The sequence below is a fragment of the Podarcis gaigeae genome (assembly GCF_964106915.1).
Source record: "Podarcis gaigeae genome assembly, chromosome: 2".
NCBI classification, from domain to species: domain Eukaryota; kingdom Metazoa; phylum Chordata; class Lepidosauria; order Squamata; family Lacertidae; genus Podarcis; species Podarcis gaigeae.
This window is the reverse complement of record NC_139679.1, coordinates 95,077,557-95,099,825: the sequence shown is the minus strand read 5'-3', so window position 1 is coordinate 95,099,825 and position 22,269 is coordinate 95,077,557. Positions and strand designations below refer to the sequence as shown.

At 40.9% G+C, this 22,269-nt stretch overlaps 1 protein-coding gene and 1 long non-coding RNA gene across 8 annotated transcripts in view; both read left to right on the top strand.

Moving 5' to 3' along the window:
• Nucleotides 1–22,269, top strand: part of CHL1 (cell adhesion molecule L1 like) — a 223,229-nt gene that overhangs the window by 186,022 nt on the left and 14,938 nt on the right. For all 7 annotated transcript variants that reach the window (XM_083723259.1, XM_083723255.1, XM_083723261.1 and 4 more), the window contains 8 exons: nt 1,645–1,746; nt 1,945–2,142; nt 5,211–5,281; nt 6,732–6,951; nt 10,343–10,458; nt 10,592–10,796; nt 17,865–17,987; nt 19,321–19,500. In XM_083723259.1, the coding sequence (XP_083579385.1) occupies nt 1,645–1,746; nt 1,945–2,142; nt 5,211–5,281; nt 6,732–6,951; nt 10,343–10,458; nt 10,592–10,796; nt 17,865–17,987; nt 19,321–19,500 (1,215 nt within the window). The remainder of the gene's footprint in view (nt 1–1,644; nt 1,747–1,944; nt 2,143–5,210; nt 5,282–6,731; nt 6,952–10,342; nt 10,459–10,591; nt 10,797–17,864; nt 17,988–19,320; nt 19,501–22,269) is intronic.
• Nucleotides 1–22,269, top strand: part of LOC310838183 — a 196,218-nt gene that overhangs the window by 159,011 nt on the left and 14,938 nt on the right. The gene's annotated exons all lie outside the window — the stretch shown is intronic.

Genomic DNA, 22,269 nt, shown 5'->3' with positions numbered 1-22,269 from the left:
TGCTACCCCCAACTGCGCTCCTTCTTTTCCCCATACACTGTCATTTCAAATCTAACTCCCAGACAACCACACACTGCTGCCTTTTAAAAATCCTACACTTCTATTCTTAGCCATCTATAAAAACCACATATTTATGTAGAAATCCTCCTCCAGCTCTGCCTCATTGCTTTCCTGCTACCAGGACAGTTGCTTAATAAGAATCCTGCTGCGGCTGAGACAAGAAATAGAATTTGACCTTTGTTGGGGAACGGTTCTGGCTATTGGAGCGGAAAGAAGTATCATATGCAATGCATGAGGGACAAATAGTGGATGCCAGGGCCCATCCCACTAGTATTATAGAGTGGATGCCTGAAATACGTTTTGAGCCTGGCCTTGGAAAACAACTGTATTTCTCACTGCTTACGCTTTGCTCCCAAGTTTCACATGGAACTGTTTTATTCGCTCAACAGTCTTCCTGTGAAGGAAGTGGTGAATGCCAAAGCCGGCCTTTTAAGTTTGATAGGACAGACCACCTTCTGCTCTGCCCCTCCAAAATAACAGAAGAAGCTGCCTTAAAGTGAGTCAGACCATTGGTATATTGAGCTCTGCATTGTCCACACGGACTGGCAGTGACTCTCTGGGGTTTCAGACAGTGGACAAGCCCAGCTCTACCAGAAGATACCAGGATTTGAACCCTTTGCCTGCAAAGTATGTGGCCTGCCACTCAGCTAAGGCCCAGGTATTCTGGCACACACGTATGGATTACAGATTACATAGCATTTCATATTTACCACATTTTTTGCCCTTCTCTTACATGGGACTCCCAGTGACCACAGAGCTGATCAGATCTGTACCTGTTTAGCATCTGTATGCAACAATGCCGCAATTTCAAATACTCCTAGTTCAATCATTGGACCCCTATAATGTGGATGTTTTTAATATTCCCTGTAGGGTTTCCCCTCCTGTATAATTTTGCTAAAAACAACAAGTGTGCATATGTGCAAAAATCTGTGCAGATTATACTTTCTAGAGCAGACCAATTCATGCAACAGACAAGTGTTGCTGTAGTCCTCAGAAGCCTACGCCACAATAATTGTGCCAGTCTTTTGCCACAATAATTGAGCCAGTGTGGTGTAGTGGTTAAGAGCGGTAGTCTCGTAATCTGGGGAACCGGGTTCGTGTCTCCGTTCCTCCACATGCAACTGCTGGGTGACCTTGGGCCAGTCATACTTCTTTGAAGTCTCTCAGCTGCACTCACCTCACAGAGTGTTTGTTGTGGGGGAGGAAGGGAAAGGAGAATGTTAGCTGCTTTGAGACTCCTTAAAGGCAGTGAAAGGTGGGATATCAAATCCAAACTCTTCTTCGGTCTTTAAGGTGTCAAAGAGCTCTTTGCAGGCATAGCTTTTATTCTTGTGAAATAGGTAAAGATGAAGAGTGTGGCATGCGGCTACATTGGCACTAGGGGGGCATAACTGGCTAGTATGATGTTTCTCTCATGTATTCCGTGAACAGATGGACAGGGTCATATGCACAGCCCTAATGTCAGAAGCAGCAGTGTGATTTCTCTGAAGGCCCCACCTGAAAATATTGCACACGTCTCTTGCTCAGAGTGAAGCGCAGCAGCCAAATGCCATTCTTCTTATGTTTCTTCCGTTTCTTGTACAGATGTCCCTGACCCACCAGAAGACCTCCACCTCTCCGAGAAACAGAGCAGAAGTGTGAGGCTATCATGGAATGCTGGGAGCAGTAACAACAGCCCAATTAATGGTAAGCGGGAGTCTAGTGCTGCCACCTTACTTTTATAGAGTGACAGCAAGTGTTTGGAATTAGATCAAAGCTACCCTGAAAGCTGCACTTAATTAGTTTTATTGGTGAAGGTTTTATTTGTTGCTGATCATTTCCTTCCCTTCTTTCCAGTTCGTTTCCGGGGATCTTAATTGTGTCTCCACTCCTTGTCCTTTCTAGAATCTATTGTGGAATTTGAAGAGAACCGATGGGAGCCCAGAAAGTGGCAGGAATTAATCAGGCTCCCAGGGAATGACAGTACAGTTGTCTTACCACTGTCCCCTTATGTAAATTACCAGTTCCGTGTTATATCTGTCAATGCCGTTGGGAGAAGCCAGCCTAGCGAACCGTCAGAACGATATGAAACACCACCAGCTGGTATGCTTTGCTACCTGTTTCTTGTGTTTAATTATATCATATTGAACAGGGTATACTAGCCTAGAATACACCTGATGCATATTCAGGAGCCTTTGTTTTGATTTGTGGGGGAAACAAGTTCCTCAGCTTTGTTTTGTTTTAGATTAACTTATAGGCTTGGTTGGAGGTGAGCTGCTTTCTCCTATCCCACTCGGTAATTGGTGCCAAGTCTTGACATTGTGAAGCCAGACCCTGTTGTGGATAATTATAAATATTGTTTAAAGCAGCCTTCCCTAATCTGTGTTCCTTCTGAATGTTTTGGAATAAAACTTCCATCATTCCTGACTACTGACCATGTTGGCTAGGTCTGATGGGAGTTGTTGTTCAAGATGTCTTGAAGGCACCAAGTTGGGGAAGGCTGGTTTAATGTGTGTGATCCTCTCTTTTCAAAGTGTGGCTCTTAAGGAGATAACATTTTGTTGATTTATAGTTTTTTATTGAAACCTTTCCATCACACAATGCAATAAAAAAACAAACAAATCTAAATTTTAAGAAAAAAGCAACAGAAAAAAGAGCGAAGAAAATACAAAGCCCCCTCTCAAAGGTAGATCTTAATCCTTGTCTCACACAGAAGAGGGTGGACCCTCCCAGCTGTCACCTAGGAGATTCCCTTTCTCCTTCAAGCCTCCCACCCTGGGAGATCTTTCCTTCCCTGCTTCTAGAGTCCTTCACTAGCCAGCCATCACCTTCATGTGCATATAGTCTCTCTCTCTCTCTCTCTCTCTCTCTCTCTCTCTCTCCCTCTCTTTCTCTCTCTCTCACACACACACCAAGGAGAAAAGACGAAAAAGAAGCAGAAATATAAAAATAAGAAGAGAAGCAAAAGGAAAAGAGTGTTTTATTTAATTGAGGACACAGTATTGTACATTAAAAGTGTTGGGATGCTGCCAGGGAGACGGGGGCATAATGGCAGGCCCCAAGCTGGCTCCAGCCACTGGCCAGCAGCCGGGTGATCTCCAGGTCACGGAACAGCATCAATCAATCAGCGACTCGCGCCTCAGTAGCCTTCTGAAGCTACCGAGCACGCTAATTTGCAGAGTGAATAAATCTCCACAACGGAAGTGGCGGACAGAGCCATGTGTAAGCATTATATACAGCATTTTATTCAGCAGCAGGGACAAAGGAAAAACATGTCTGCTTCCCTTCTTCTCCAGAGCAAAACAGCAATACAAAAGCAATATACAAAACGGAAGTTCCCAGCAGACTGTGCTGGAAATGTAAACAGGCATGTGACACACAACAGTCATGCCTATCCCTTTTAAGGTGGAACGGAACTATATCCTAACAAAAAGTACAGGTAGCTGTGTTGGCCCATCAGAAACATACCAAAATTTGTTTTAGAGCAAAATCATTATTAGCCAATCAATCTGTCACAAAATAGTGTGACAGCTTTAGAGTTCTCCACACCTGCACACCTGTTTAGTCTCTTTAGCTGACTAAATGGTAAACAAAGGGGGGGGGCTGGTGGTTATGCTCTGGAATTCCATTCCATTCATAGTCCCAAGATGGAATGTGGAATGAGGCATTCTTAAGGGCTATGCAGGTTTCTGGTTGTACCAAAGACTGCCAAAAACAAGACATATATGATGGTTCAGCCCCAATCTTTGGGAATATAAGATCCAAGGAATAGAAGTTATTTGTACATGGCAATGCTCCATACAGGTAGGACAATCAGTAAGACAGAATTTGGAATACTTTGTACAGTTTGGGTTGCAACACCTCAGAAAAGGCTGTTTTACAACTAGAAAACAAATGTACTTAAGGATTCCATTTTTAAAATATCTTCTGAGAAACTGCACAATTAACAAAACATGTAGTTAGGCTCCAAATATACTGCTTTTAAGACTCAGGCTAGCTTTCTTCTTCTTTTATGTAGACACCATGCCTTCTGGATGGGCTATTTAGCAAGATTTATAGTGAGTCTCATAGCAGCACAGGACTTTGGATAAATTTCTATTCACAACCAATTTCTCTTGGTATAACATGAAATAACTGGCTCCTGAAAATCCTTTTATAGAACAGCTGTTCTGCAAGGTTTCTTCATTTATATTCTCCTAACATTTTACAAAAACTTTTGTCTCTGTGCCTTTCCTAGCTTTCAAACTGTGCCTCTTTCTAATGATACACCTTCTGTTTTCCTAGTCCCAATGGGCCAACTCTTTAAAATAATCCCATTAACATCTGGTGCTTTGTGAAACTACCATTTAGTTCTTATTCAATCATTTTAACCAAAATGACTGAAACCATATCCATTTTATGGTGTGGGGTTTTTGTTGTTGTGCTTTTTACATGACAATTGATCATATTATCCAAGGGTGTCCTGGGATGAATTTATTTACTGATGTCTGTCATAATATAATTCTTTCATCTCAAAATGGCTCCTTAAGATAGTGGAACCCCTTGTGCTCATTCCCTCATGTGAGCCAGCAAACAAACTACAGTAGGAAGGCCCTCCATCCGCTATTATTATTTCCTGGTTTTGCTGAACTGGCAAACGATGGCTAATGGCTGGACCAAAATGAAATATTAAGCGATCTTCCCATAATCTTGTTCAGAAGCTGTTAACCACAGTTTCCCAGTTTGGAAAAAATGAGAAACTATAGTTAATGGAAGAATTACTGATCTGTTTTCTTGTAGGTGAGAAGGGGCGAGCAGAGAGGCTGTGTGCATGGCCCAATGCCTTGTTCATAGCTCAGCTTATTAAACAGAAATATAATAATTTGAATGTGGCTGATATATCCATTCTTTGAAATCCAGTTTGCAAGGAGTTGTGTGTGGTTATCATAACAAGCCACCATAAATGGTGCAGTGTGTTAAAAATGATAACTTTATTGCACAGTGAATATAAAATTCATCTGAAGTTTATTTTGGAATAATTTACTGCTGTATAATAATCATTACTATGAAATTCACATAATTAGCCAGCAGTTAATCGATTTACCATATAAAGTAAATGTAGACATATGAAGAATAAGTAACAAAGACTGGTTAATTAAAATACTCTTGCATTGTATTTTGTTGATGCATAGCTCCAGACAAGAACCCGGAAAACATCCGAATTGAATCTTCTGAACCACATGAAATGAACATGACATGGGAGGTAATGCTCTTTTAATTGAAGATATAGACACAATTGCTATGGTCCAAGTGAAGTTACCTGGTTCATTTTTTAATAAGCCTCAGAGAACACAGTGGACTTTCGGAGTGGGCATGCATAGCACTGGGCTGAATATGTGATTTAAAAGCAAAACAAAAGCAACCTTCATTGCAGCTGAAAGAAAAATTGTAGGATAACATCTAGGAAATAGCTTTAATCTCCACCATCCTTGATTTTGCCTTTTATTCCTTACATGCCCCCTTAGCTCCTGTTTTCTAATAATTTCTTACTAATGATTCTGTTTTTGAAAACATAGAAGTAGCTAAGAAGGTCTAAAGAAAGAATTAAGTTTAATTACTGCTTTGGATTCTACCTCCCCAGCCCTTAATAATAGTTTCAAAGGAGATTGTTTGATGAAATGCAAAATCCCTTGGGTAGAAATGAGCCTGTGAGCCCATAACATCTTCCTTTGCCTCCAGTTTTCTGTGAATTGACGCTTGGCAGTTTCCACCATATCCTCCATTTTGGCTTCCTTCATTACAAGGACTGCAAATGTAGAAATTATGCCATGTATTCATGAATGCAGGTGCCTTCTATAAATCACAACAAGCAAACTTAACTGTTTTTTATTCATCCTCATTCTCTTTTTCTTTCTCCTCTTTCCCTCTTGCAAATTATTTTACCAGCTATTATTATTTATACAAGGACATCATTGGACATAGCAATTTACAGAGTAACAGAGTGGCTGGGGCAACCCAGTCAGATGGGCAGGTTACAATGTTTTTTTTATTATTATTATTATTATTATTATTATTATTATTATTATTATTATTATTGCAAAAAGGCAGATCCTGCCCACAAGGAACTTCCAATATACATCTTTGACAGAGGGAAATCAGAGAGGAGGAAAGATAGAAGTTTATACATATTACTGTTGTGTAAATGACTCTGAGCTAGATGAGCACCTCAAATGAGCCATAAAAATATTATTATCCAATAAGTGAATCAGATATAGTTTGGGATTTTTGTTGTCAGTTGTTTAATACTCTGTAGGGTAATCTTATGTTTTAATGGACAAATCTGCAATGGAACATTTTTTTGAAAGAACTGTCATAGTGTAACCACAGTACAAATGACACATTTTCATGTGAGTTGATTGACATGGTAAAATGTACTGCAAATTGAGAGGTAATGCCTCCAACATTAAAGTATATGATTTAATAATCAATGTGCTTTCAAGCCATCTGTTTCCCTCTCTTGCTGGCTTTTAAAAAGCCATAACGTTCTGTCCTTCACTTACCTTAAGCCTATCTTTGTGATATTTGCCTTACTTAAAGCAATCTTTGTGATGCACTTCTGAATTATATAGCCAACTGTTTCATGAAAGAGTGTTTCCTGTAAGCCAGCACAACAACAACAACAGTACCTGATTCCTTTTCTTCTTCATCTGCAGCCACTAAAGCCCATGGAGCAGAATGGACCAGGGCTGGAGTACAAAGTGAACTGGAAACAACAGGATAATGTTGAATGGGATGAAGAAACAGTGAAAAAACATTTCTTGGTATTGAAGAACACCCCCACCTTTGTACCTTATGATATCAAAGTTCAGGCAGTGAATAGCTTTGGGTCTGGCCCTGAACCCAATATAATAACTGGCTATTCAAGCGAAGACAGTAAGTAATGGGGAAAAACATTTTATACAAAGAATGGTCTGTGGGTGATTTTCAAGCTGAAGGGTGAACGAGCTTAGAGTTAAGAGTTGGGAGTTAAATTATTAAAAAGACAGAAGTCTGAAAAATGTGGAGATACAGAAGCTTTTTGCTTCCCAACATTTGGTGGGTGGGGGGAAGAAACCTAAAGCACAATTTTCTATTGAAATGCAGAAAAATGTGGTCAGTTGTTTGCCTTTCATGATAACCCCATTTTGCGATCGTATGCAACACAATGTTTCTGTTACTTCAGTAACAGAATTCCAAACATTTGTTATTATGTAATTCATTCTGACTTTAAGGGGTGAGTTTGAGGAAGGTGAATTGTCACAGTCATTTTTGAGAGGTAGAAAGCTTCACATGGTAACTTTTCTCAGTTATCATCCTAAGCTTTCTTGTGAAGCTTTGTCCATATGGCTAGATCCCCCCACAAAAACTTTACAAAAAGTAAGCATCTTCCTCCCAAAATTATATTGTGAAAGCACATCCTAAATGTGTCTCAAGCATATTGATAGTTTCTTTAATGATGATGATAGTGATAATGATGATGATGATAAATATTTATATGTCATCCATCTTTCAGTCTTACTGGGTTGCCCCAGCCACTCTGGTTGAATCCTAACAAAATGTTAAGTCACAATAAAATATCAGCCATTGAAAACATTGAAAGATAAAGTCATTTATCTGTTTGACATCTACACACACTTACCTGGGGGTATGTCCCCACTGAACTCAGTAAGATTTACTTCTGAAAAGACATGCACAGGATAGCACAGTTAATAAACTTACAAGGATACAACCAAATTTGCTGCCCTTTACACCTAAATGACACCTTCCAGCCAAATTGCAGTCACACATAAATATCTGCATATGTTCCAGCCGAGGCTTTACAATTTAATATTTAAAAAGAAGTGGCTTAGTTTAGATTTTAAACCTCCAACAGACATTTATCCCTGCCTCATCAATATTGTTCACTTGAAACTTGCAAGACATAAAATACCCATTTCCCATCTCAATATCCCAGAGTTATATTCTGTTATTACATTAGTCTATGATTTCTACATCCTCTTTCCTTCCCTCCCACTGCAGGCACCACTGTCATAAACCACTGTACAGAATTTTAATATAAGTGCACAGGAAGTCATAACCCTAATAAAATAACTGTGAGTGTACAGTAATAACACAAAGCAATTGTTTCTTGTGTAAAATATGGAAGACTGAGAACCTCTGCTCCCCTGTTGAGAAAATTGGACAACAGTCTTTCCAGAAGCCTTGCTGCTGTTACACTGCAATTTTCTCTCTCTTATCTTGTTTAGAGAATGGATATATATATACTTGGAAGATTATAAGCCCCCTGCTGCAGTACTAGGAATCAAATACTTCTGCAAGCAGAACAGCCTTTTTTTTTTTAATGGGCTCACTTCAAAAAAGCAAACCAACCAAAAACCTAGCTTTTAAGGATTTAAGGCTTAAGACTACAAAAAGAGGAAACCCCACAGTAGTCATTTGGGACAGGATAGCTCAAAGTCCTTGATGTGACTGAAATATGCACAATCTTTTAGCATGTGGCAGCAAGTGATTGAGATGCAGACAGCAATACGTTACCAAATTGTTTAAAATCTTACGTTCGCATTTATGCAGGTACTGAGACTTCTTAGTTCAGCCAGGAAGAATAATTATTCAAGAAGGCCTTCTAAAATGCTCCCATGGTAGGGGTGGTTATGCAGAAGGCCCCCGAGATCATACTCAGAGGGAACATTTCACAGCCTGCAGGCACATTTTAGAATCTGAAAATCTGAGCTAAAGGGGGGGGGGGGGGAATGCCAAACCTTGTAAAAATATATTTATTTTTGCTGTTAGAAAAAGTAATGGTCAAGCTAAAAATGGTGGAGCCTATTTTCTGAACATTTTTCTCCACCCATCCCCATTTTTTGGAATTTGTTACAGAAGTATGAAAGGGGGCTTTATGTATATGCAGGCTGTGCCAGTATCAGGGCACCCAGATGTATATTCATTGAATCATAGAATGGTAGAGTTAGAAGAGACCATAATGATCATCTACACTGCAGTTCAGGAATCACAGCCAACATTCATACAGCAATTAATGTGTGTGGAAGCTCTGACTCCACAACTCCACCTCTCATATCTGGAATTTATTGGCTCACCCCTAGAGAACTATCCTATGCACTGGAACTGGGCAATTGGATCTGGCTAGCAGGCTAGCAGCAGGTCCTGTGATTTGACAAGTGGGTGCCACGCACCTATCACCTGACATCAGGGGAGCCATTTTCTCACACGCTCTTTGAAATTAAACCATACTGTGTGTGGCACTTTCAACCCTGGATGATCATTGGGGCTTGCAGAGAACCATGCGTAGTATTTTCCATCCCTGACAACCAGCTGATCATTGGGGCTTCAAAGGGTCTCTCGTGAGTCTTGCAGGCACAGATTGTCAGCTGGTCATCAGGGCTCTCAGGGTATTGTGCTATGTACAAGGCTTCACAGGTGGCCAAAGCTCCCAGTTCAGCACAGGCCTGAGAGTAGCAGGCCTGAGGTTCCTCACCACGGCTACATACTAATATGAGTGACTATCCTTATGTAACCAGTGACTTTGCAGAAGTACAAGAAATATGTGGTATGGGGGAGGGTACACCAGGCAGGGAAACACCCCCCCCCCCAAAAAAAAATAGCCAAAGGTGGACAGAACCAGCTCAGTGGACACAGAATGCTGATGAACTGTTTGAAGAAATGGAAAACAGAGAGCAAAAGAACACAGTATCATGGAATATGGCAGTAACTGAGCAGAAGCCCTCCGCACTGCAACATTTTGTTGTAGGCCCCACTGATAGCTCATATAGCACAATTCTGTGCATATTTACTCAGAAGAAAGCCCCACAAAGTTCAAGCTGAGCCTATTCCTAGATAAGTGTGCATAAGACTGCAGGCTTCGGAGCACAAGACACAGATGGAGGCTTAGTTTGAATATGATAACATCTAATTATCACAAACAGCTTGCCTGTAGGAGGGATTTGATGGGACCTAAAAGTAGGTGGCTTTTGAGTAATCCAGAACCATCATTTTAAACTCAGGTCAGTACCTGGGTGTCAAAGAGCCAAGTCAGAGAAGTGCCTTCCTCCCCAATTGCAAATGAGGAAGATCTTACCAGGGCATTTTAAAGGAGTAGCATGCAAAACTCTGGTTCATTAACTCTCACTCTCTTCTCTAAGTGGCCCACCAAGAGAGTTAGTTAGCTGGCCATCCTTTTAAACTCATCATGCATGCTGGCACAACTTCAAAATATACTATGCTGAGCACAACAATTAACACAACCCTGTCACCTTCTTGCATTTCCCAGTTCCGGAAGCGGCTCCTTCCAATGTGATTGTACACGCTATCAACAGTACTCTCGCTAAAGCCATCTGGTCTACCATTCCCAAGGACAGAGTTCGTGGCCACCTCCAGGGCTACAAGGTGATTATGGTTCTCCACACTACCCTCTCCCTCCCTTACTCTACGTTTCAGAGCCTCTTCTAAGAGTTTTATTTTTGGTGTGCTATGTAAGGGTCCTGGTTGTTATCCCCTGCCTCAAATCTTCCCACTACAGGTCAGCTGGTGGAAAATACGAAGCCGTTTAGATGGAAAAAGCCATCGCCAGGAGAAACGTTTCTTGACATTTAACGCAGACCGAAACGATGGAATGATTCCCGGCCTGGAGCCATTCAGTGAATACCTCTTAACTGTTTTGGCTTTTAATTCCAAAGGAGCTGGACCAGAAAGCAACACGTACAAATTCCAGACCCCCGAGGGAGGTAAATGAGGGAGGGGAAGGGAAACAGTAGTCAATGTTCCTAGCTCTATTTTCTCTTTGCTTCAGCTGTGTGTGGTGTGCTAGCTGTTTTCCCCATGTCTGAGTATTCTCGCAGCCAGAACTATGGCATTAGCATCTTTCAATTGCTACTTATGTGTTTCTACGACCATATTTTGTTTATAGTCTGCTTCCTGCACCCAGCTGGACGTGAATGAATGTGGATGAATGATTACCAGCTTTACATAAATAATCACTGCAATTGTGCATTCATTGGGCCTCACACAATTATTACCATTGTCTTTCATGGGAATGTGTTTGGTGTCATTCTCCTGCCTTGGAAATCTCTTAAGAGCATAATGGGCATGCATCTGTCTAGATGGCCCACGTGAGTAGCTTCAGAGAATCAAAATTGCTGGTGGAATGAGTCACACTCTCTTTTTTCACATTTCCTGGCTTTTGCATCTCCATCCGGGGGAAATTGCACAAACACACATACCTGTACTGTGGGTATGGTTCTGTAGTCCTTGGGAGTTCATTTTCAATATCTGGGGTCCCTTCTGAGTTCAAGCTCTTGGGTCAAATATGGTAAAATGGATTTTAAAGGATCTATTTGGCTGTGTAATGGAGGATGGCATGCCTAAGGAAAACAAGTCGGCTCACTTCCGGAGGCGGCGCAAAATAGCAATGGCAGTCCTCTTTACCCAGTGAAGAGGGGCTCCGCGAAAAAGGGTCGTCCGCTACGGCAAAGCGGAGACCCATTAAGAAAAACCGCAGGCAGAGCGAGCCTGTGGCCGTGGGACTCGGCGGGCGCCCAAAGCCCCCCCGGAAACGAAGAAGGGGCTCCGTAAGGGGCTCCGGAACGTGAAAGGGGGAGCGGCGCTGTGAGTTCATCGCTCTTTTCGTGGATGCAAAGCCGCGCTGCTGCTGATGATGAGCGCCGACCTTTCTTCTTGAAAACATCAAAATTGGCTGCTACATACCCGTGAGTAAGGGGAGTTAAACATCGGAAAATTTGGGAATTTGGTTGAAATTCGGCTGAAAACGGGAGGCGAGTAACAGGAAGTCCGTCTCCCGATCCTGCTAACCAGATCAAAGCAATTGCGCAGAAGAGCGCTGAAGCGCTGAAAAGGGACTGTAAAAGTAAAACGAGGGTGTATTTGACAGACTTTGTAGTGAAAAGACAAGCAGGAAATCTTTGTAAAAGTTGTGGATTTTATTTTTGGGACCTTCTTCCTAATTTTGAGCTATGTGGAGTTGAAAGGGACAACCCAGCTATCGGGCTGTCAGTGTGCAAAGGAGAACTGTCAAACTGCTGATACTGTTATTGGAGCTTAACTGATACATAGACTGAGATACTAACGTTTAAACATTGTTGCTGGGACCTTTCTTGACACCTTGTGGCTTTTCTTCAAGACAAAGAAAGCCTGTGGAAACTTCCTTTTGTGCTCTGGAACTATTAAAGACTTAACATAGGGAATATAAGAACTTCAATGGCGGACAAGAGTTCTCTCCTTCCTTGAAACTTTGAAATACCCCACCTAGAGGATTGTGGAGATATAGAGGCCTGGGAATTGTACTTTATTGTGATTCTCTGTGGTTAAATTGTTTACATTCTGGACTTTGTCTAACTTATGAAACAAAAGAAAATTTGACCTTGAACAGAGGCAGGTGTGGAATGAGTGGCACAGGGAGAACAAGAGCAGCTAAAGCTAAAGAAAAAGAAAAGAAACCAGGGCAACTTGTTCAAACAACCCTATCTCATCAACGAAGATCATCCGTCCCAACTGTGCTGACAGCACAGGAGGTGGAAATTGAAGAGCCTGCTGTAGAGCCTGCTGCAGAAGATATGGCAACTGGAGGATCTGAAATAGTCCTGAAGCAAATCTTGGAACAACTTGGAATTTTAAATCAAAAAGTGGACAAGCAATCATCAAAAATTGACCAAGCTACATCCTCTATTACTAAATTATCCGAGCAAGTTTCTCATCATACTCAGGCAATTGAAAAATTGCAAGGGGCAACGACTGAAAATTATAAGCTTGCGGTGGAAGCTTGTCAAAAAGCAGAACAGGCGAACAAAAAGGTTGATGAGATTAGGGGGGAAGTAAGGCCTCTGAAAAGACAGGTAGGGGAACAACAAGCCTACCTGTCATTGGTTGAATTGAAAAGTAAGGAAAATAATCTCAGATTAAGGGCTATCCCAGAATTGGAGGAAGGAAATCTACAGGGATTTTTAACACTTTTGTTCTCTAAATTCTGGGGGATAGAGGAAGATAAGGACTTTAAAATTGTGACTGCCTTTAGACTGGGAAAATTGATAAAGAAGGACAAGTCCAGAGACTGTTTGGTTATTTTGAGATCGAGAGAGGAAAGAGACAAGATACTAGGCCTACATTTCAAAAAATCTTTGGAGATAGAAGGTAAAAAGGCTGAAATTTACAGAGATATACCTAAACACCTTTTGGATCTTAGGACCACTTATACAGATTTGACCAAATTGTTGAGATACAACACAATCCCTTATAGGTGGGAGTTCCCGCAAGGACTATCATTTACCTACAAAGGAAGGAAAGTAAGAATTAAAACACCGGAGGACCAACAGAAGTTCCTACACGACCACGAGGAGGACCTCCAGAAAGGAGCTGCAGCTTCTTGGCCTCCACCACCACCGGGACCATCTCCAAAGCCTACACCGCCTGGATCTGGACCAACATTACCACCTCCGGGATCGGAGGGAAACCTAGATACCCCATTGTAGACCCACCAATTGGACCAGGATGTCGCTGCAGCTTCTTAGTTGGAATATAAACGGCGGAAATTCCCCGGAAAAAAGAAGAAAAGTATTTCATATTTTGAAAAAAGAACAATTGGACATTATTTGCCTGCAAGAAACACATGTGACAAGGCTCCACAGAAAAGTGCTAATCAATAAAAGACTAGGCCAAGAATTCATCTCTTCGGACAAAGTGAAGAAAAGAGGAGTGGTGATATATGCAAAGGAGAGCCTGTCACCGAAATTCTTATTCAAAGATGAACACGGCAGAATTTTGGCGATTGAAATTCAGACACAAGGAGAAAAATTTCTGATATTAGGAATATACGCCCCAAATGAAGGAAAATCGGAATTTTTCAGGAAGCTGCATGAGACTATGCTGGACTACCTAGACTATAACAACATCATCATGATGGGTGATATGAATGGGGTTGTGTCTGTAAATATGGATAAGTCGCAAAGTGCTAACATAACGAAAGATGGCAGACTACCTAAAACTTTCTTTGAAATGACTGACAATGTGGACTTAATTGACATATGGAGGGTTAAGAACCCCCTAGGAAAAGAAGGGACTTTCTTTTCTGAAGCTCATCTGACATGGACATGAATCGACCAAATATGGATAACTAGAGGACTGGCACCTAAGACTAGAAAGGTGGAAATCTGCCCAAAAACCTGCTCCGACCATAATGCTTTGAAAATGGAACTTAGACTAAATACAACCGGATCCTTCAGATGGAAAATGAATGACACCCTACTAAGGGATGAGAAGATTGTTAAGAAGGCCCAAAAAACTTTAAAGGACTATTTTGAGATAAATTTAAATACCACTGTGGAAAAAAGAATAATCTGGGACGCAAGTAAAGCAGTTATGAGAGGGTTTCTAATACAACAAAACACGATCAAGAAAAAACTCTGGAATGAAAAGAAGGAGAAGATATTGGAAAAAATAAGAGATGGAGAAAAAAAAACTAAGATCCAGGCCCAAGTCGAAGGAAGTGCTGAGAGAAGTGAAATTTTTCCAAGCACAATATTTGAAATTGATAAATCAAGAGGTGGAATGGAGAATTAAACAAATGAAACAAAGATTTTTTGAATCAGCAAATAAGTGTGGGAAACTGCTAGCATGGCAGTTGAAAAAGAGACAAAAACTTAATACAGTTACAAATCTAGAGATTGAAGGGAGAATGGTACAGAAACCCGAGGAAATTAGAAAGTGCTTCCAGAGATACTTCAAAGAGCTTTATTCACAAGGGCCACAGAAAGATTCAGAGGTGGACCAATTTCTTAAAACCAACGGATTACAGAAAATACCTCAGGAAATGAGAACAACCCTGAATAGTAATATCACACAGCAAGAAATTGAAAGCCCCATTCAGAACCTCCAATTAGGCAAATCTCCAGGCCCTGACGGACTTACCTCCAAATACTATAAGGTTTTGAAGGACTATTTGATACAACCTTTGTTGGAGGTTTGTAACCAGATTATGGAGGGGAGGAAGGCACCGGAAACGTGGAAAGAAGCTTTCATCACATTGATACCCAAACTAGAAACTGAAAAGACTCAGCTTAAGAACTACCGCCCCATCTCACTCCTAAATGTGGATTACAAAGTTTTTGCAGACATTTTGGCAAGTAGGTTTAAAAAAGTGCTTAACGAAGTGATCCATAAGGACCAGGCTGGCTTTCTCCCTGGTAGGCATTTGTTTGGTAACACAAGAAACATTATTGACATTTTGGAGCTGTTACAAACAAAGCTAAACACTAGAGCGGTGCTAATCTTTATTGATGCGGAGAAAGCCTTTGACAATATTTCCTGGATGTTTATGAAGAAAAATTTGGAAGGGATGGGAGTGGGGCGGGGGTTTGAAAATGGAATAGAAGCAATATATTCAGAACAAAAAGCGAAATTGATAGTAAACAATGTGGTGACAGAGGAGTTTAAAATTGAAAAAGGGACACGGCAGGGGTGCCCCCTATCCCCCCTATTGTTTATTTCAGTTCTGGAGGTGCTATTGAACATGATTAGAAAGGACCGGTTGGTACAGGGAATTGAGGTCAGAGTGAAACAATATAAATTGAAAGCATTTGCAGATGACCTGGTATTAACACTGCAGGAGCCTGTCTCTAGTACTAAAAGAGTGTTAGAATTAATTTCGGACTTTGGTCGGGTGGCGGGATTTAAGTTGAACAAGCAAAAAACTAAGGTTATAGCAAAAAATTTGACAAGTACAGAAACAGATGAGTTTGTGAAAGAAACAGAATTAAATGTGGTTAAAAAAGTAAAATACCTAGGGGTGTATCTGACCTCCAAAAATCTGAATCTGTTTAAGGACAACTATGAGAAATGTTGGTCAGAAATCAAAAGAGATTTGGAAACATGGTCAAGATTGAAACTTTCCTTGTTGGGCCGAATAGCAGCTATAAAGATGAATGTATTGCCAAAAATGTTATTTTTGTTTCAGACCCTACAGATCGTGGACAAGGTGGAATGCTTTGGAAGGTGGCAGAAGGATATCTCTAAGTTTGTTTGGCAGGGCAAAAAGCCCCGAATAAAGTTTAAGATATTAACTGATGCGAAAGAAAGAGGGGGATTTGCCCTGCCAGACTTGAGGTTATATTACGAATCGGCAGCCTTCTGCTGGTTGAAAGATTGGATTTTACTGGAAAACACTGATGTCCTAGATCTGGAAGGGTTTGATAACGCCTTTGGGTGGCATGCATATTTGTGGTATGACAAGGTCAAAGTGCATAAACTGTTTAAAAACCACATTGTCAGGAGAGCAATTTTAATGGTCTGGACAAAATATAAAGACTTATTGGAGAGTAAGACTCCGAGGTGGCTCTCACCGGTGGAGGCCAAGGCACGTAAGAGACCTAATATGGAAGCCAATTGGCCTAAATATGAGGAAATTATTGAAAAGATTGGAGACAATTGGAGGTTGCAGAGCTTGGAAAAACTAAAAAACAAGGTGCGAGATTGGTTGCATTTTGCACAAATTCAAGAGGTCTTTAAAATAGACAAGAAGGTTGGATTCCAGGTGGAAAAATCGAAACTAGAGACAGAATTGTTAGAACCAAAAAGTAAACTACTTTCGAGAATGTATAACCTGCTGCTTAAATGGAATACTCAGGATGAGACAGTCAAATCCGCCATGATAAAGTGGGCGCAGGATTTGGGGCATAACATTATGTTTGAAGACTGGGAAAGGTTATGGAACACCGGAATGAAATTTACGGCATGTAGTGCCTTGAAGGAAAACATTATGAAAATGATATACCGGTGGTACATGACCCCAGTCAAGCTTGCTAAGATATATCACCTGTCTGATAATAAATGCTGGAAATGCAAAGAGGCGGAAGGGACATTTTTTCACCTCTGGTGGACCTGCCCGAAAGTGAAGGCCTTTGGGGAAATGATTCATAATGAACTAAAAAAGGTATTTAGATTTACCCTACCTAAGAAACCAGAGGCCTTCCTCCTGGGCATGGTGGATCAGACAGTGCTTAAGAAGGACAGAACCTTTTTTATGTATGCTACTACAGCAGCAAGGATCCTGATTGCAAAATACTGGAAGACACAAGATTTACCCACACTGGAGGAATGGCACACGCAGTTGATGGACTACATGGAACTGGCCGAAATGACTGGCAGAATCCGAGACTTGGGAGAAGAAACATTCGAGGAGGATTGGAGAAAATTTAAAGACTATTTGGAAAAACATTATAAGTTGTATGAATGTTAAAAAACGCACCTTCTAGGAAATTCTAGCTTCAGTAATGCTAAATTAAAGAAATGTAAATTAAGGTACAAGGAGTCAGAGATAGAATAATGAAACAACTTTATTGTGTTAAAATGAAAACGTACATGATTTGGGCCATAATTTATTTGAAATTGGGTAACATGATAAAAAGGAAGATACAATAAGTATTGAAACAAGTTAACAAATTGCAGACGTTATGTATTACAGAGAATGCAGGGTTGGGAGGACGTGGGGAAGTCCAACAGATTTGGAAAAAAGAGTAAGAAAAATTTGTAACTTTCCTTTTCTACTTTCATAATATGTTCTTTATTCTTTTTTCTGTATTTCATAAAATTAATAAAAAATATTATTTAAAAAAAAAGGAAAACAAGTTGGCTCTGAAACTTTACTTAAGGTGTTTCAAGTGGTGCAGTGTGTTTAATAAAGGAGGGGGGAGAACCAAATGGAAAGATGCTGTAAGCTTATCCGAGATCAAATGGAATGATCTAGTACGAAGAAAGTGCATAATGTGTTTTTTGGTTGTGTTTTCCAGTACCAGAAAAGCCACACTTTCTAAAGATACTAAACTTAGATAAAGACTCTGTAACACTATCATGGGGACCACCGAAGAAACCAAATGGCATTGTCACTGGATATATTTTGCAGTACCAGATAAGTAAGTACGTGAATGGTGTGCTTGGATGTAGAGCTTAATAACAAGCAAATTTTGGAGACACACTGTTGTTATCCAGTGCTCAAAAAACAGCAGTGGCATAGCGTGGGTTGTCAGCACCCGGGGCAAGGCAAGTAATTTGCACCCCCTAACCCGTGGATTTGCGCCCCCTAACCCTAATCCCCAGATGTTGCGCCCGGTGCGGCCGGCCCCCCCTGCACCCCCATACTACGCCACTGAAAAACAGAGAGGGACCCAAGCTCCTTTCTTTTGCACCATTCTCATTAATCCTGGTTTTTTTTTTAAGCTACAGAGGGAACAGAGCACAATTTGGCTACAAGTGGGAGAAATCACAAACTAAACAACACTGTATGTAGTTTTTAAAAACCCATTAACAATAATTTACAGCACTTCAGCACCTTCTGTTACATGAAATCTTATATAATATATACAATACCAAAATAATAATAACGACTCACATAATTCAGTATCTCAAAGCCAAGCAGTCCAAATATTCCTGAAATAAGTCCATGAGAGAAACCTTCTATGTGTATACTTGTGCTGGTGTGGTTCCAATGGAACGCCGACAACGAGATACCCGGATTTCAATCTCTGTTTCATGAATCTTCTCCTGGTCAGCCCAAAAAGGAACTACACAATGGCAATTCAATGCTCCACCAAATAGGTCAGCTTCAACCTTAGAATGGCACTTTGCTCCTTTTTGGAAACTACATACAGAGTTGTTTAGTTTGTGATTTATCTCTCTGTATTTATTGGGCATACAATTGGGAGGACTCAAGGAATGGAGCTTCTGAGTTTCATTAAGGACCTTCTGGCTTTTCTCCCACAACTCAAGCACCACCGTTATTTTCTGGAAGAGCTAGGAGGCTAAGGCTATGAAGGGGGGCTTGTGCAAAAATCATATCTGGAGCTATTGCCTTTTGAACTGAGCAGAGCTGGCCCTACCACTAGAAAGAGTGAGGCAACTGAATCAGACGGAAGGTGGCAGCAGCAGCCCCAGCAGTTCCTTCTGAGCCCCATATCCATTCTTCATTGCCACATAGCTTCTAAGGCAGTGCTATTTTTCCACATTTTTTTTTGTGATACTCAGAATGAAAACTGCACTAGATATTCCCCCTCCCCCCATTTATGGAAATCGATCAACATGTCATGAAAGCTATGTATTTCATAATGTGTGCATAGAGATTTAAGTGCCTGTTTAGCTCAGTGTTCATGGATCAGGGACCTGGTCCATGAGGCATGCTTTTAACAAGTCAGTCTCCTTCCAGATGATGGTGTCTGACTGACTACTATTCTTTGCTTCTTCTTTTTCCAGTTAATGAAACTGATGACATTGGGCCCTTGCATGAAATCAATATTACTAACCCATCATCATTCAACTTCAGGCTCTCCAATCTGAGCATCAGTACAAAGTACAAGTTCTATGCAAGAGCCTGTACTGTACAAGGCTGTGGGAAACCAATCACAGAGGAAGCAGTAACAGTAAGCGAAGGCAGTAAGTTACAAATAGAGTGGTGCTGAATTTCCATTTGATGTTTTTGCATTAAAATTCTGTAGGTTTAATGCCAATGACTTTTTTCCCTGCTTTTCACCCAATTCTCAGATACAGCTAACATTTAAGGCTTCAAAGAGCAACAGAGCTCTGAATGTCGTTTAAGGATATGACAACATTACCATTTTGTTACTGTTTCACCATTACCATTCTGAAGTATTTACAAAATTGCTTCCTGTGATAATTCTCTGAAGAAATGAATTTGCATTTTATTCAATTTGTGAGCCTTCACATTTAGAAAGACCTGGGCTTTAAGGGATTGAATATCTGAATTTTGCATTCCACTGTCTCCTGGAATGAGAGACAATGGTATCTCAAACATTTAGAGGTGAGAGACATTCAGTTCACCTTAAAGGTGAACCTGTCTAATGCACTTTATGAAACAATATGTGAACTAAAACACGACCATCCTTCAAAATTCACACTTCTCTGAATTTTGTAGAGCAGTTTTTCAGTCAAGAAATGCATACAAAAATGCAAATGCTGGGGGGGGGGTGCATCAGATTGTATTATATTGGTGAAATTAAGAGACAGCCGTGCATTATATTAGGGCAGTGATGGCCACACTCGGCCCTCCAGCTGTTTTGGGACTACAATTCCCATCATCGCTGACCACTGGTACTGTTAGCTAGGGATGGTGGGAGTTGCAGCCCCAAAACAGCTGGAGGGCCAAGTTTGGCCATCACTGTATTAGGGGAAATTGGTTTCCAGAAATGTGACTATTAAGGAAAAAAGTACACAGGAAAATGTGTGCATTAGAAGGAATTCACATTAAAATAATGATAAATTTTCATGAGGTCCCTTTTTAAAAAATCACAAAATGATGTTGAAATGTGGAGAACTGAAGACTTAAAAAATGGGATACTGCAAGAAACCACAGTTGTCGGTTTTGCCCATCCGTATGCAGTATGAAGCAATTCCAGGCTGAACAATTGGAGTGCAGTCTAAACATTCAGTTAATCAATGGACATTAGCAAACTTCATAAATTTGTTCCAAGTTAGCTCAATGCTGAATTCAAAGAGCTAACGTGCACTACCTAACTTTGGGTCAGACTGCAGCCACCAGGTATAAACTTGTGCCTTATATAATACAATGCTTGATGCAGGCAGACCACTACTTTTACCATAGATGTGGCCCAGAATAATAATAATAAAATCTGTTTTGAATTCTTCAGTCACTCCTTCATTGGTTATATTCAGTGGTTCACTTGCTGATCTGATAACCAAACCCCTGCTAATACAATTACCCATCTCACTCATCTAAAAAACAATCAGAAAAATGGCTTGACCAGTCCACAACTTCAGTCCTGTTACTGAAAACCAACTAGATATTAATTGGTACAATTAAGTGAGATTGGCACACCAATTTGCCAAAGGGAATGAGATAAGAAGAAGATGCCCGAGCTTATCAATGTGGATAATATGCAATAGCAGTGTTGACAGGGAAAAGTCAAATATTTTCTTGCACTTTCTTGCATTTAATAGACTCTGACTTGTAAGTGGCACAACCCATTTAGACTACAAATCAAGTCTATGGGACTCTAACCAAGGTTTCTCATGTTAAGATAAATTAAACACACAGCATGAATGGCTTCTTTGAATGTCTGGTCAAATATACTCCACCCAGTTTTACAAATGATATTGTCTGTGTCTGCCAGCCAGACCTGGCATGTTATGATCCCTACTCTACAATATTAAGTCCCACTGAAGTCAGAGGGACTTATTGCTGAGTAGACCTGCATAGGAGTGCACAGTTAACTGTTTTCCACTTCGCATGCTTGAGACATCTGAGCTATTTGTTTTGCAGGTCAGTTCTGCAACCTCATCAATAGTTTGTCAACTTTCCAGACCAGGGAACCACCTGCTCACAGCTACTCAGTCTTATCAGAATTCACCTTCAGCTTGTTGGCCCTCACCCAGCTCTCCACTGTGCCCAGGCACAGATTCAAGGCTGGTTCCTATGAAAGAAGAAATACAGAACAGAAGATCAGAGGGAAAGAATAGCATAATGATGACGCATTCACATATAGTGTGCAATTAGCCTATCAAATACACTCCTTGTGTCCACAACTACCATCCTCAGTCAGCCAATCAATCAATCAGTCACCCAATGACCATGTGCAACCCCACCCCACCCCCTAACATCAGCATCACACCCCAGAGTGGAGAATATTCACAATTTTCTACCAATCACCTCACGCAACAAGGTACAACAGACAATGTACAAATCCAACTGTTAGCCAGGTTCTCCTGTTCATTGAATACCAACCAGATACCCCCCCAATCTCACCTAGGAATATTAATTTGCACCCAGTTCACTGATTAGTGTATCTAAGGCACCTAGGGCCACCCATAATGTCAAGCAAGCGAGGAGGTTGGCACTCTCAGCCTAGTAGGGCTGCACCTCTCTATGCCACAGTGTACTCCTTTAAAGCTTGCTGTGCTTGAACTTGCTCAGTGTCCATCTCTCCTCTTCCTCCCTTGTAATGCAGATTAACCTAGCCTGTGAGGCACTTGGGAGCTAGGAGTGGGGAGGAATTCAATACCCATCTCTCTTCCCCCTCAATGACAGCTTAATTGTTTCCTTCCAGGGGATCTGCAGCAGGTCTCCTCAAATCCCATGGTCCCTTGAGTTCTTAGAGAATGCTAGGAGTGTAAGAAATACGACTTAACAGTTTTTTGTCACGTAGGCAGATTCAGGTAGTCAGAGCT